Source organism: Narcine bancroftii, chromosome 9 (assembly GCF_036971445.1).
Source record: "Narcine bancroftii isolate sNarBan1 chromosome 9, sNarBan1.hap1, whole genome shotgun sequence".
Taxonomy (NCBI): domain Eukaryota; kingdom Metazoa; phylum Chordata; class Chondrichthyes; order Torpediniformes; family Narcinidae; genus Narcine; species Narcine bancroftii.
Window position 1 is genome coordinate 49,229,081 of NC_091477.1, and position 14,317 is coordinate 49,243,397.

General features: G+C 42.1%; 1 protein-coding gene across 3 annotated transcripts in view; it reads right to left on the reverse strand.

The window, feature by feature from the left end:
* Positions 1-14,317, reverse strand: part of LOC138743564 (matrix metalloproteinase-21-like) — a 130,518-nt gene that overhangs the window by 31,706 nt on the left and 84,495 nt on the right. For all 3 annotated transcript variants that reach the window (XR_011344952.1, XM_069899067.1, XM_069899068.1), the window contains 3 exons: positions 12,919-13,058; positions 5,513-5,654; positions 2,973-3,248 (listed from right to left, as the gene is read on the reverse strand). Coding sequence is in view for 2 of the 3 variants with exons in the window: in XM_069899067.1 (XP_069755168.1) it covers positions 2,973-3,248; positions 5,513-5,654; positions 12,919-13,058 (558 nt within the window). In the remaining variant the exon portion in view is untranslated. The remainder of the gene's footprint in view (positions 1-2,972; positions 3,249-5,512; positions 5,655-12,918; positions 13,059-14,317) is intronic.

The following is a 14,317-nucleotide window of genomic DNA, read 5'->3' on the forward strand; positions in this document are numbered from 1 at the left end:
TTCCTACCCCCACCCCCCCCACCACCACTGAGTGAGTTCTCAAACATCAGTTTGTGCCTCCCTGTGGTTACCCTAATTAGATCTCTTCTGATGCAGACTCTGGGGCGCCCTCCAACCAGATGGCATTAACTTCAACTTCTCTGGTTTCCATTAAACCCCACCCCCCACCCCCACCCCTTTCTATCCCTATTTCTCCATTCCTCCAGCACTCTCTCTCTCATTCCTTCCCTTCCCCTCATTTCCTCTAGCTCTGTATTCATGTTGCCACTTCCTTCCCCCGATCAATTCTCATCTCTCCTCCTGCCTCCCTATCCATGTCCAATTTTGTCCGTTGGTCTGTGCTCCTCTGCCTGTTCTTTTTTCCTTCTCCCCAGCCTTTTAATTCAAGCATCTGCCTGCTTTTTGCTCATTCTTGGGAAGGGCTCAGGCCTGAAATGTCGGTTTTTAAACTTAACCGTTGTTTGGGAGCTGCGAGACCTGCTGAGTTCCACCCATTTACACTGATCCCATTTTTTCTAGCATTCTCTGTGCATTCCCATCAACTCTGCCTGGATTGACTCATCCACTACTAGGAGCAATTTTCAGGAGTTTGGGATGTGGGAGGGAACCAAAGCACCCAGGTGAAATCCTGCAGCCACAGTCAAACTCCACATGGACAGCACTCGAGGGCAAGCTTGAACTTAGGTCATTTGAGCTGTAAAGAACCGGCTCCACCTGCTGTGCCATTTCTCTCGAAGTAGCTTTAACCTCCGTGATGAGAGCGATGTCTTGATAACACACACCTGTAGACCCCATTCAATCCTTAGAGTCCATTCCGCTGTTCCATCAAATCATGCCTGATTTGTATCTCAACTCTATTTTCTTGCCTTAAATCCACATCCATTAACATTATCACCCGCCAACAAACTAGCAATCTCACTCTTTGATGCTCCTGCTGACTTTCTCCCCACACTGTAGTGGAACCACTCTCAATTTTCACCGCTCTATGTAAAAAGATTCTCCGAAGCTTGCTCTTAAAAAGTTGAGGCCTGACTCTAAGATTGTGTTCCTTTATTCTTGTAACATCCTTCCCCAATAAAAGCACAGGATCCAAAGTAAGAGTTGTTTGAAACACCACAGATAACCATGCCAAGGGAACAAAAAAGCTGTTTATGTAACATGCTGTCCTAAGTTATGATGGGCATCAGAAAATGCTGGAAACATGCAGCAGGCCTGCAGTGAGAAACGGTTAACATTTTAGTTCAGAGACCTTTCATCAGTTAAGTAGCCGAGGAAGAGATGGTTCCCGCAGTTTATGTTTTCATTCCTTCAACGATGTTCATCAAAGATAAGTGATATAAAATTGGCTTTGTACATTCCCAGCAAGTTAACTTAATTTACATTCATCCCAGAGTATGACTCAATGGTGGGATTCTTAACTGAAGGGAGAAGAGGCTAGACCCATGACTCACTCCAGAGACTTCCCCATCACAGTGCTCAGTGAGGGCAGCATCATCAAATCAGTGATCATTTAACTCTACATAAAGCCATCACTTCATCATGGCACAGATTCTTAGGCAATGTTTTATTGTGGGATCTTGCCACTTTGCACCATCGCTCACAATATGAGTACTTTATTGTCTGAACTTCTGTGATCCTAAAAGTCATCTAATAAATTAAAGCTCTTTGCTAAAGATTAAGATTTTAACATTTTAAAAAATATAGCATGGTAACAGTCCATTTCGGCCCATGAGTCCGTGCCACCCAATTTACACCCAATTAACCTACATCCCCAGTATGTTTCGAATGGTGGGAGGAAACCGGAGCCCCCGGGGAAAACCCACACAGATACGGGGAGAATGTACAAACTCTTTACAGACAGTGCAGGATTCGAACCCCGGTCCCGATTGCTGGCGCTGTAAAGGCATTGCACTAACCGCCTAGCCAACTGTGATGAAACTGATGCTAAAACTGAAACTCCTTATTTTAACCTCAATACCCCAGTGTCATTCCAGTCAAATGTAGTGATTCATCAACTCAAAAATCCTCATAGATAGCACCTGAACTCAGGAACGAACCCTGGAGCAATGAGGCAACTTCACCTTGTTGTGTCATTCTGTACATCCTTAAGGCAAATGGGAATGGTGATGAGGTGCACTGCCTCAGGGCACCAAGGCCCAGGGTTTGATTTTGACCTCAGGAGCTGTAGCTTCTCTTCGTGAACACAAATGATTTCCTCTAGATGTTTCACTTTCCTTCTACACCCCCAGAAATGTTCAGCCCGGTGAGTTACTTAACAACTGTAAATTACTACTTGAAGCAGAAAGAATCTGAGGGAAGATTGCCACATTTGAGGGAAAACTCGAGGCAGGGGAATAAGGAGAGGGGCAGAGGAAACTCATGTGTTTGTTCCCAGAAAACTGGCGTGGATAAGATGGGTTAAATTGCCTTCTTCAAGTCACTAAAGGAAACATTGAATCTTACAACTCCTGGAAAACTTACTGAAACACAAAAAAGGAAGCCATTCAGTCAATTAGGTCGATGCAAGGTCTCAAAAGAGTGATCCTATTAAAATGACCCCCCCTCATTTCCATGCTTCTCTCTCTCTCTCTCTCTCTCTCTCTCTCTCTCTCTCTCTCCCTCTCTCTCTCTCACACACACACACACACACACACCAACTCCCCTTTAATTCTTCTTGCCTTTGACCTACAGTGGGAGGTAAATTAGTGCAGCCAATCAACCAACCTGCATTTGGGAAGTGGAAGGAAATCAGAGCATCCAGAGTAAAACCATGCGGTCACAGGGAGGACATGCAAACTCCACACAAACAGCATCCAAGGTCAGGATTGAACGCATTCTGCTAGAGATGTGAGGCAATTACACTAAATGCTACACCAGTTTGCTGCACCACTTGTCCTTCAGGCAACTGCAGGAACTTATCATTTACCCCTTTAATAAACCTCTCTATGAGCAGTGATCGGGTTATATTTTACCTTTGAAGAAGTACTGTACATCTCTCTTTTCCTCAAAGTTGCTACTCCAGGCCCAGATATGAACAAAGGCATCTATATCAGAATCAGGAAGATTGTGCCATCCGATGGAGATGGGAATAGGGTCTCCATAGCGTGTCCTGTTGCTCCTGTTTTCATATAGCCAGTACCAGCTCTTTCTGAAGAAGTACGTGTTGAAGTGGTAAGTTATGGCACCATCGGAATTCTTGTGCTGATAGACCCAGTCAAAAACTGTACTGAAAGCACCTTCACACACACCTAAGAGTTGAGAGACGAGCCACATGTTATCGGTGATGGTCCACATAATGGTGGGCAATAATGGGGCGCAGAATCAAGTGAGCTCCCCATCACTGGTGCCAATCCCTTATGAGGTTGGCTGTATGTGTTCTAACAGCATTTAAGTTGTAAGTTCAGTGGAATTCCAGCTAGACTCAGTATAAGCTCCAACACAAATACATTTGGAAGAGTTCTTTCTTGGCCTACAGTTAGATTATAACCATATAACAATTACAGTTCAGAAACAGGCTATATCGGCCCTTCTAATCTGCACTGATTTAAGTAAAACTCCACTAGTTCCACCTACCTGCTGCTCCCTGCCCATAACCCTCCAACCCTCTCACATCCACGTACTCATCCAATCTCCTTTTAACTGACAGAATTGACCCTGCTGCAGCTACCTCTTCCAGAAGGTCATTCCGCTCAGCCACCCCTCTCTGTGAAGAAACTTCCTATTATGTTATTTCTAAAGTTTTGCCTCCTAACCATTAACTTATGACCACTCATTTCAAACTCCCCTACCCTCAAGGGGAAGAGCCTTTTCACATCTACTCTATCTATCCCCCTCATAATTTTATATACCTCTATCAAATCCCCCCTCAACCTTCTACACTCCAATGAATAAAGACCCAGTCTACTCAGTCTTTCTTGTATTCTAGATACTGCAATCCAGGCAACATTTTAGTAAATTTTCTCTGCACCCTCTCTACCTTATTGATATCCTTCCTATAATTTGGTGACCAGAACTGCACACAATATCCCAAACTTGGCCTCACCAATGCCTTGAACAGTCTCAACATTACCTCCCAGCTCCTATATTCTATGCTCTGATTTAGAAAGGTCAGCATACCAAAAGCCTTCTTAAGAAATGGCAATGTATATATTTACATTGTAAGGGATGTTGACAAGGGTCCTTTCATTTCTCTGCTATAGAACTAACTTGTTTCACTCCCAGCTGTGATGACACTGGTGAGGAGAAAAGTGGCGATTTCCTTCAGGTTCTGATGAAGAGGTATGAGGCAGGGGCAGACAAGTGACATGGATCTGGTTGAGGAGTGGTTGAGGGTTAGTTGATGGAGTCAGGTGGGGGAACAGACAGGCAGGGCAGAGTCTAGGAGGTGAAGAGCGTGAAGGCAGATTATTGGATCAGTTAAGATAGGAAGGTGAGGAGTGGGACCAGAAAACAGAGAGGGTGAGCAGGCAGATGGGAATGAGAGGGGAACCAGGGGATGGATCTGCGGGTGGTGGGCAGATGGAGTGAGGTGCGGGAGGGGAAAGAAGTGAATCTATAGATGGTGGGGGTGGGGTGGTAGGAAAGAAAGGGGTGAGGAGAGGATCTGGCTGGATCAGGAGAGGGAAAGGAGCCTCTTGAAATTGGAGACTTCAATGTTCGTACCATTGGGTTGTCGGCTGTCAGGCAGAATATGATGCGCTGTTCCTCTCCTTTGCAGTGGAGGAGGTTGAAGACCGACAGGTGCGTCAGAATGTGGAACGGGGGTCTGGGAGGAGGATAAAATGGTGCTCCAGCATTTGGCTTCATCCTGAGTTCTTCAAGTAGTCTATTTGTTGCTCCATTTTAGATAATCTGCCGTATGTTTGTCTCTAGATTCTGGCAGAAACTGAGTTAAATGAATGAGGCATATGGGGACAACTAACATGGTGCCTAAAAAGAAAAGCTTTCACTGCCATAATGTAGCACCTCCTTTCCAATGCTGCTCAAGCAAGTGGTAGAGCCATTGTGTTTTATAATGTGGAAACAGGCCCTTTGGCCCAAGTTGGCCTGACTAAGCTGTAACTTGTAAGTTATAAGTTGTAACTTAATAGTCATGTGTAATAACTCCCACTATCATAAAATGAAACAGCCTTTTTCAAGGCTAGTCTTGAGAAGAGAATTGTAAAGTGCTTTTTAAATTCCAACAAGCAGTTTCGGAAAGCTTTGGGGATGCTGGTTTGTTGGATTTGGCCTAGTATGTTTCAGCCATGCGTCAGTCTCCCATGGCTTCCGTGACAATGATTTGTGTGGAGTAAAATGTCAGAGTCCTTCCCTGTACTGCCCTTAAAACTGAGGTAGATCCCATTACATGGCCTTCTGAAAACAAAAGCAAGAGCTAAATCTAGCTCAGATGTGTTTTTTTTTATTAATTGAAAAGGGAACAATGCAAGTAAGAAAGACAACTTTCGTTTCTCCCTCATGTTAAATGGAGTTGCCCACTTTCATTATCTTTGCTTCCAGCGCTTCAACTTACCGTATAAGTGTTGCATGGCCTTCCTGTCTAACCAGTCCAGTTCAAAGTTTTCACCATGGGTGTTGTAGCTGGGATACATAACAGAGCCTCTTCGAAGGAGATGGGGCAAGCCCAAGGCATGGCCAATTTCATGGACAGCAACCTAAAATGGTAGAGTGCAAGGAAGTAGTCGGTGAATGAAAAAGAAACTCAGGACTGTATGTGATGTCATGTATATACTCTGACAATAAATCTGAACTCTGAATAAGGAGAACATTTGCAAACAGAGAACTGCTGGTGAGACTCAACGGGACAATCGGTCAACCAACATTTTGGGTCAGACTAAAGAGAAAAACAAGTGACATATTGGTGGGAAAGAGCCTGGAAGAGGGGCCAAGAGGTGATCGGATAAAGGACAGAGAATAAGGTCGGAGCTGGAGGGCTGTTGAAAGTTCAGTAGGTGAGCGGCATGTGAAGGCTGCTTGGACTCCCTTCAGAGAGAGGAAGCAACCTTCTTCACAGAGGACACACAAGAGCTGCAGATACTGGATCCTTGAGCAAAGGAAGAATTGCTGGAGGAATTCAGCAGGCCAGGGAGCATCTGAGGGTATAAATGGTCTGTCAATGTTTCAGGTCAGGACTTTTTATTGATATTAAAGAGAAAACTGGGTGATATTATTTGAAGAGGGATAAATCCTGGGGGATCGTGTATAGGACAGGGAATGAGGTCATTAAAACAGAAGACTGTTGAAATTGCAGTAAATAATTTTCTTGGTTAAAATGCCCTTGGTTACTTTAAAGCATTAAGGTAACCTCCTCTGGAGGTTCAAGATGTTTAGCAATGTGAAGGCACGTGATTCATTAATACTTCAGTGGTCTCACCCCTGCAGTTTGGATGTAACCTTTTATATTAAACTCATCGATCCCTGATCCTTTCCAAAAATAGTGAGATTTCTCCTTGCACAACAAGCAGTGATTATTATTAATGTGAAAAAGTACCACCGTTGCACATAATTGGTAGGTCCAGGTGGTAGATACCATGGGAGAGCTCAGTGTGAGCTGTCACCAGACTCCAAATATTACATTACACCTTCAAAGTTCCTTTACTTCCTACCAAACAAATTAATTTTAACTGTTTGGCAGCTTCCTTCCTTCTAATTCTACCTGAAAGTACTGATTGTAATCAGAATGCTATTCACACTCAAAAGGTGCCAGAAATGGGTAGATGAAATTCAGAAAAGCTTTCTCTCTCCCTGACCCAGAGAGATAATTGTTGGATAGCAACGGGTGAACCTGCCTGAGATCATTTCATGACTGCAGAGGGAAAATTGTATGTGGGAATTTCTCCTCTGGCAGGTTCATAACCAATCCCTTGAGTTGGGAGATCACCAGCAAAGCGCTGTGTATCCTCACCAGTCTTCCAGTGAAATGGCACAGCGATAGGAGTGACTTATCCATCTGTCCTAACTGTTAATATCATTCCTCTACTTCCTAAAATATTTGGTGTGTTATTGAGTATGCTATCAAAGTTCTACAGGTACTGGTGCAAGTATATTGACTGGCCTAGTTTGCTAATTTGACAGCCTAGGAACACTGAAAGCTGCAGAAAGTAGCCAGGTCCATCTCGGGCACTGATCTCCCATCTCTTGAAGTCATCTATGTGAGGCACTACCCCAAGAAGGCAGACAACATCTTAAAGGACCTCTATCACCTCTTCTTAATGCTACCTTCAGGCAGATGGTGCAGGAGCCTGAAGTCCAGCACCTCTAAGTGCAAGAACAGGGTTTTATTTTTAATCAGATGGTTAATCAAGATCTTGAACCTCCCTTTACAATCCTAGTCATAAACTACTTCAGGATCACCAAAACATATGTCTGCACTGTTGAAAAGCTTCTTTCTTTCTTGCACTAACTGTGACCATAAATATCTATCTCTCTATCCTTAACATTTATTTTCTCTTTCTGGACTGGGGTAATTTAATGTATTACCATCATACTTGTTGTATCTTTCATACCTGTTTGGTTACAGCAAGTAAGAATTTTGGACGTTGTACTTTTGTGTATGGCCTTGACCTCAAACTCAATCTTGACTTCGAGGTCGACCCTGAACTTGACCTCAAACTTGATGTCAAAGCCAACCTAAATCTTGACCTAGACCTCAGCATAAAATTAGACCTCCACCTCGAAATCAACCTTAAACCTGACCTCAGGCTCGACCTAATCCTTGAATTTGACCTTGAATTTTACTTCAAGCTCGACCTAAACTTTGATCTTGAGTTTGAAGTGAAACTCATTGGTCAAACTCCTCCAATATTGTTCAGAACACTCTTGGATTCAAAGATTATTAGGCAGCAGACAACAAGTTCTTTGCACATTAATTAAAAATATGTTCCTTTTGAGATCCTTTGGAAATTTTTGTTTATTTTTTGCAGCTGGAAAATGGTCTGTTTGATCAACATTTGGAAAGCATCCAATTCGACATGTCAACCTAATGTCATAGTTGGGTGGATCTCCATGAGGAGAGACTAGTGGGAGAAATGGGAGAAGATGAAAATGGGGTTGCTAGAGATTATGACCTTGTCCCCAACCACCCTAGTTCTGCCAATGCCCAGATAAAGTTTATGACATGGGCTCAGGGAAACCTGGTGTTGGTCTGGGTCAGGTGGTCCTGAAACTGTTTTCACTCACTACAAGTTAATAGATGGACTATTTCTTTATAGCATTAAATTAATTGTGGGTTGTCATGTGTTCCAAGATGCAATGAGAACTTTGTTTTGCTTGCTATCCAAGCAAGTTCACCTCCACATAGTACAACAGGTAGTGCACGAATAAAAAACAAAACTACAGGGCATAGTGTTAAAGAGAAAAGTATAGGTAATCATCACAAGACAGGTAATCAAGACATCTGTTCAAGAATCTGAGAACAGCAGGAAATAAACTGCCCTTGAATCTGTTTTCAAACTCCTGTATCATCTTTGGCAGGGGAGGGGTGGGGGGAGAGGAGCAAGAAACCATGGTGGGGCATGCCCTTTAATAGGTTGGCTGCTTTCCCCAGGCAGTGGGAGGTGCAGATAGAGGGGAGATTGGTTTGTGTGATTCTCTGAGCTGTGTTCACAACTCTTGCAGTTTCTTGCGGTCTGGAGCGGACCATTTCCTGTACTAAGCTGTGTTCACAACTCTTGCAGTTTCTTGCGATCTGGAGCGGACCAGTTCCTGTACTGAGTTGTGTTCACAACTCTTGCAGTTTCTTGTGGTCTGGAGCAGACCAGTTCCTGTACTGAGCTGTGATGCATCTGAGTAGGCACATTCCATGGGGCATCAATAAAAATTGGTAAGGCACTCTGGGGACTTGAGGAATTTCCTTAACTCTGTTTGGATTAGTTGTGACACCCCTTCCTTCAAAAGAATAGGAAAAATAACTCTGCCGGGATGGCTGTGCTTTGGGTGGAGTTTACTGTGCAATAATTCCAAGAAGAAGCTACACTAGAATTCTTCACTCTCACTGATTCCAGTGTGACATCTTTCACCAATGAAGATAATGATGAGTTTACTGTCATATACTTTCTTCATGAACATATGCACCAAAGTTCTCAATTGCAGTAGCCAAACAGAAACATCATAAATAAACCAATTAAATTAAAAGGAGAAAATAAAGAAAAAATGTAGAATTATAATAAATATTCACATTTATCCCAGGCAAAAAAAAGGTGAATTTTCAAAAAGTAGTGTGGCAGTAGTTCTTGATTTCTTTAACAAGGGAGGCTCAAGAACCAGCTCATTGTTGGAAAGAAAATGCTTTTGATCCTAGAGGTGCTGGTTTTCAGTCTTGTGTACCTTCCACCTGAAGAATGTGTAATGGATAAATATTGGGAGGAATTTGGTAAGATGAGAGTGGGTTACATACATACACACATTTTAAAACAGATCTTATTTGAAATACTAAGAATTCATATTCAGTAACATTGCAGAAACTTTGGAGAATGATATGCACATTTCACAAGTTGGTGCTAATTGAAATGGTGTTATGAAATGAATAGACCATTGTCTTGGAGGAGACTAACTGGCTGTTTGCAAGTACCTATAGAGTGCTCACAGAGAGGTCACTCCTGGGTTTTGTTTACCTAAAACAGCAGTTTGACCAAGAGGGAGAATTCATGTGGTTTCCTGGGGTTTTTGCAAGTGAGAGAGTCACATGGACTTTCTAGCAGTTGGGAGTTGGAGAGAGTGAGTGAGAGAGAGAGAGAGAGAGAGAGAGAGAGAGTGAGAGTGAGAGTGAGAGAAGACAAGCTCAACAAGCTCTCTCAGACAGTATGTGTGTATGACACTGAAAGAGACTGAACAGTCACGGCTGAAAGAAGCCAGGAAAAGCAGGGGGAAACAGAAAGTCCCAGAGTGGCGAATGGCTGTAAGTGCTTTCAGCCTGATGTTTCTCTTGGAATAAGTGGAACAGAAAGGAACTCTGTGATAGCCTGAAAGAAAGAGGTTATCATCTGGAGAACCCTGATGGGGCAAGTTTCATCAGCGAGACCTTGAGGTGACTAATGGTGGAACCTCAGTTGTGGAAATCCTGGAACAACAAATCTCTCTCTGCAAACCCTACAAGAACCTTCTTGAGTGGTAAACATTTACCTTTCGAGCACCAAGGCCTGGTGAACTTTATACATGTTAAATTCTGTGCACAGTATAAGAATTGCCTGCAACCAGAGAACTTGGAAGAAGGAGAAGTGAGATTGAACTGTGAACCAAATAACTTTTCTTAAATTTACACACATATCATACACATGCGCTTAGAATTAGAAGGGTATTAATTTGGGTTAGTTAAGTAAATAGAGATAAGTTAAAGTTTGATTCTATTTTCATGTTTAAAGTTAATTAAAAACAACTTTTGTTTAAATAACCATTTGTCGTGGTGAATATCTATTGCTGCTGGGTTTTGGAGTCCTTTGCGCTCGTAACAGTAGGAGTGAGAAGAGGTTGTGATCAGGGTGATGGAGGTCCTTTATAATGTTGGCTGCCTTCTGAATGAGATATAGCTTCAGGTGGACTTCCTCCAAATTTATTAGTTGCACTCCTCTGCATCACTGAGACCAAATGCAAATTCCGTGACTGCTTTGCTGAACACCTGCTCTCTGTCTTCGTGCACCAGCTGGAATTCCTAGTTGCCTGCATTTTAATTCCTTTTCCCATTCCCACCCACATTGTCTGTCCTTGGCCTCATTTAATTCTGGATGCAAACTTACAGAACAACATATCATATTCCATTTTGTAGATTGAAACCTAATGGATATTGAATTTTCCATTTTCAGCTTCCCCCTCCCCCCATCCCATCTCCAATTGTATTTCACTGTTTCCTTTTGTCTTTAACCTGTTCCTATTTTCTTAGCCTATTCCAGTACTCACTTTCACCTTAACCCCCCATCCATAGTCTTATTTCCTACCTGTCTTTCCATTCTCCTCTCCTACATTTATTTGTCCAGTATCTTATTACTTTGTGGGCCATCTCCTACCCTTCTTTTTCATCCTTGCTCTATCCCCTTACCAACTTAGTCCCAAGAAAGGCTCGTGAGCCAAAACACTGACTGTCCATTTTTTATCACAGCTGCTGGTTGCCTACAGCTTCTCATTGTTTGAGAGGCCTTGGAGTTTGCAGGGAGAGGAGGGGAGAAATAGTGGGAGGGAGGCAATCCATGGAAGTTCAGAAAGAAACGTGGGTCTGGCAAGGACAAAATCAGGGTTGGCTGTAATCTCTATCCAGAAATAGAATCAGAATCTCAGGTAAACCACAGCCAAATTATGAAAATACTACCCAATATCTCCATTCTTCTCACTGGTACCTTCAGGCAGAAAGTAGAGTAGTCTGAAGTCCATCACATCTAGGTTCAAGAACAGTTTTATCCAATGGCTATTTAGCTTTTGATCCTCCCCTTATAACCCTCACCATGAACTACTGCGGGACACAAAAAGACTTGTCTCTGCTATTGAAATGCCACGTTTTTTCTTGCACTAACAGTCTACAAATATTTATTTAGCTATCTATCATTCAGATTTGTTATCCCTTTCTTTCGTGTGATAATTTAATGTGTACTATTGTTTTTTTCTTACAAAAAGTACATTTTGGCTACAGCATGTAAATATTATGATCGGTCTGTACATTGTATTCATATGTATGATAATAAATATAATCATTATTGTTAAGTATGAGCATACAAAAATGAATTGAATATAGAGAGTCTGGAAACATGGAAACAGGTGCTTCAGCCTGCACTGTTTATCAAACACCCATTCACACCAATCCAATTTTATTTTCCAAAGTTTCTTATCAAATCTGAGCAGACACTACCATTCATCAGCATGCTCGGGGCACTTTTCCATGGCCAAATGCCCTATTAACTGGCATGTCTTTGCTACGTCGAAAGAAACTGAAGCACCCGGAGGAAACTCATGCAGTCACAGGGGTGAATGTGCTCATTCCATACAGACAGCACCCAAGATCAGGATTGAACCTGTGGTGCTTGAACTGCGAAGCAGCACCTCTAATAGCTGAGCTCATGTGACAAAGTTGAAGAGGAAATATTTCCAGCAGAGGGAGAGAGTTGAAAAGTGAGATAAGATTACAGCTCCTTCGAAGAATCGAAACATTCTTGAGGAACCAATTGATCTTTTTTCATGCTGTGATTTTTGCCTATATCTTTGGTTGCTAGTGTTAATTGCAAGCAAGAGTATCAGCTGCCATCAATAGTAACTGCCACACATTCACTTCCATTGACTTTGAGGAAATGGATGTGGGGAACTCTGCACAGCAGGCAGCTGAATCCCTCATCCCAATGAGCAATCCTCCCTTGGCATATAACTCATTTAGGGGAGAGAGAAGGAGAGATCCCCTCACAATCCCAGCATTCCCTAAACAACTTCTCCAGGTGCACCACTGAAAGCATCATGTCGGGTTACATCACAGTGTGGCACGGGAACTGCTCTGCCGAAAGAAGCTGCAGAGGTCATGAACATGGCTCAGACCATCACCTCCTCCCCACCATTGACTCCATCTACATTGATTGCTGCTGTTGGAAAACAGCCAACATATTACATGACTCATCCCACCCCAGCCACATTCTCTTCCCCTCATCCTGTCAAGAAGAAGTTCTATGAGGGTTAGATAATGCACCACAAGATTCAAGGAGATTTTCTTTCCTGTCATTATCAAACTCCTGATGAAACTCAAAATAGTAAAATTATGCTGCTTTTGCTCTGTACCAACTGATCTCACTCTGTAACTCCTCCTTTTTACCTTTTTACTTGTCGTACGAAGTACGAGATGCCTACTGGACAGCTCGCAAAATAACCTTAATCACTTGACAATAAAATTGAACAGTAGAGAGACAGAGAATTATTCATTCATAATCAAAGTATAAACATTAAGACATGAATTACCGTAAGGAGACTAATGCCTTGACCATTGTTGGTGACAACAAAATGTTCAGCATCATCAAAATGGATATCTGCCAAATACCAGGCATGGGCGAAGATCTGCCCTGTTCCATCAAAATCCTGAGAACAGCCAAGGTGTTGCCCTAGAATATAAGCACAGATCTACCCCATTAGAGCATGGTTTCAAAACTTCTTTCCACATGGCGAATATGTTCTGCTTCTGAATAATATTCACCCGCTGCAGGGATTCCCACAATTAGGTTCTGTAAGTTAAACAGAAATAATAGGAACATTGCAGAAAACCTTTGCTTTCGTTTAAATGATATTCAGCAAACAAAAATCGGACTTTTCACTTAAACAGACCAGGTCAAGAATGTTGGGCAAAAACAGGAAACTACTTGAACCTCAACAGAACCAGTCCCATTTCTAGTTTTGTGTTATCCAAGGGTGAAAACAAATTGCATCGAATTCCCAATTTTTACAGTATCGAAAGTCATGTTTTCTATTCACCACTCAGCAGCAGAACAGATGGAGAAATGTCTCAGTGTTACACATATTAATGTGATTAAAAGGAATGAGTTAATTGAAGATCCATCTGAAAAATGATTGAGGATTACGAGATCAATCAGTAAGATTATTGGGCATTTCTGGAAAGTACTGGTTTCTGAGATTTAGGAAGACCAGGAACTTCAAATTGAGATTTGGATGAAAATAGAATTCATCAAAAGTAACATTTCTTTGTTTCTAGTTTCTGATGTCTCTATGTTGTCTATTTGCAACTCTTCCTCAAATAGTACACACAAGTAAGATCTTAAGAAAGAGCTGTATAAGATCTAAGAAACACAATCTTGTCTCCAGTTTATCTTTGACATGTGTGACCACCTATGTATGAAAGTCCAAAATGAGCTAAGCCATGCACCACAGATAGCCTGTGGTCCTCCAAGGTAAATAACTCATCATAAGCTCGATCTGGAACATAACTGTTCGAGGTGACTGTCCTCTTAACTCTGTAAACTTCAGGTCTTTTTGCTCTGCTAAATTCACTCTTCATTTGATCTTAGTTTGCTTAAAAAAACATTCACATGATAACTTCTCAATAAGGCATGTTTTGGGATTGCTGTTGTGTGGAATAGATTGTATACCTCTGGCATATTCCTGTCAGGGTTGAAGACTCTCATATGTTTTGAATATGGCTCCCTGTCTTCCATGCAAAAGTTTCTTTCATTAAAAGTTTCACCAGTTGTGCTGGGTTTGAGGAGATGTTTTTAGGAGCAGGATTCTACAAGTCAATTTTGCTTGCAAGAAATGGGAGTTGTGGAGCAGTGTCATCTGTAAAAATGCAGCTACTGCTGTAAAAGTCTGGTCCCTTCTTATTCATTGTTTTTTTTTAATCAAATGTTTA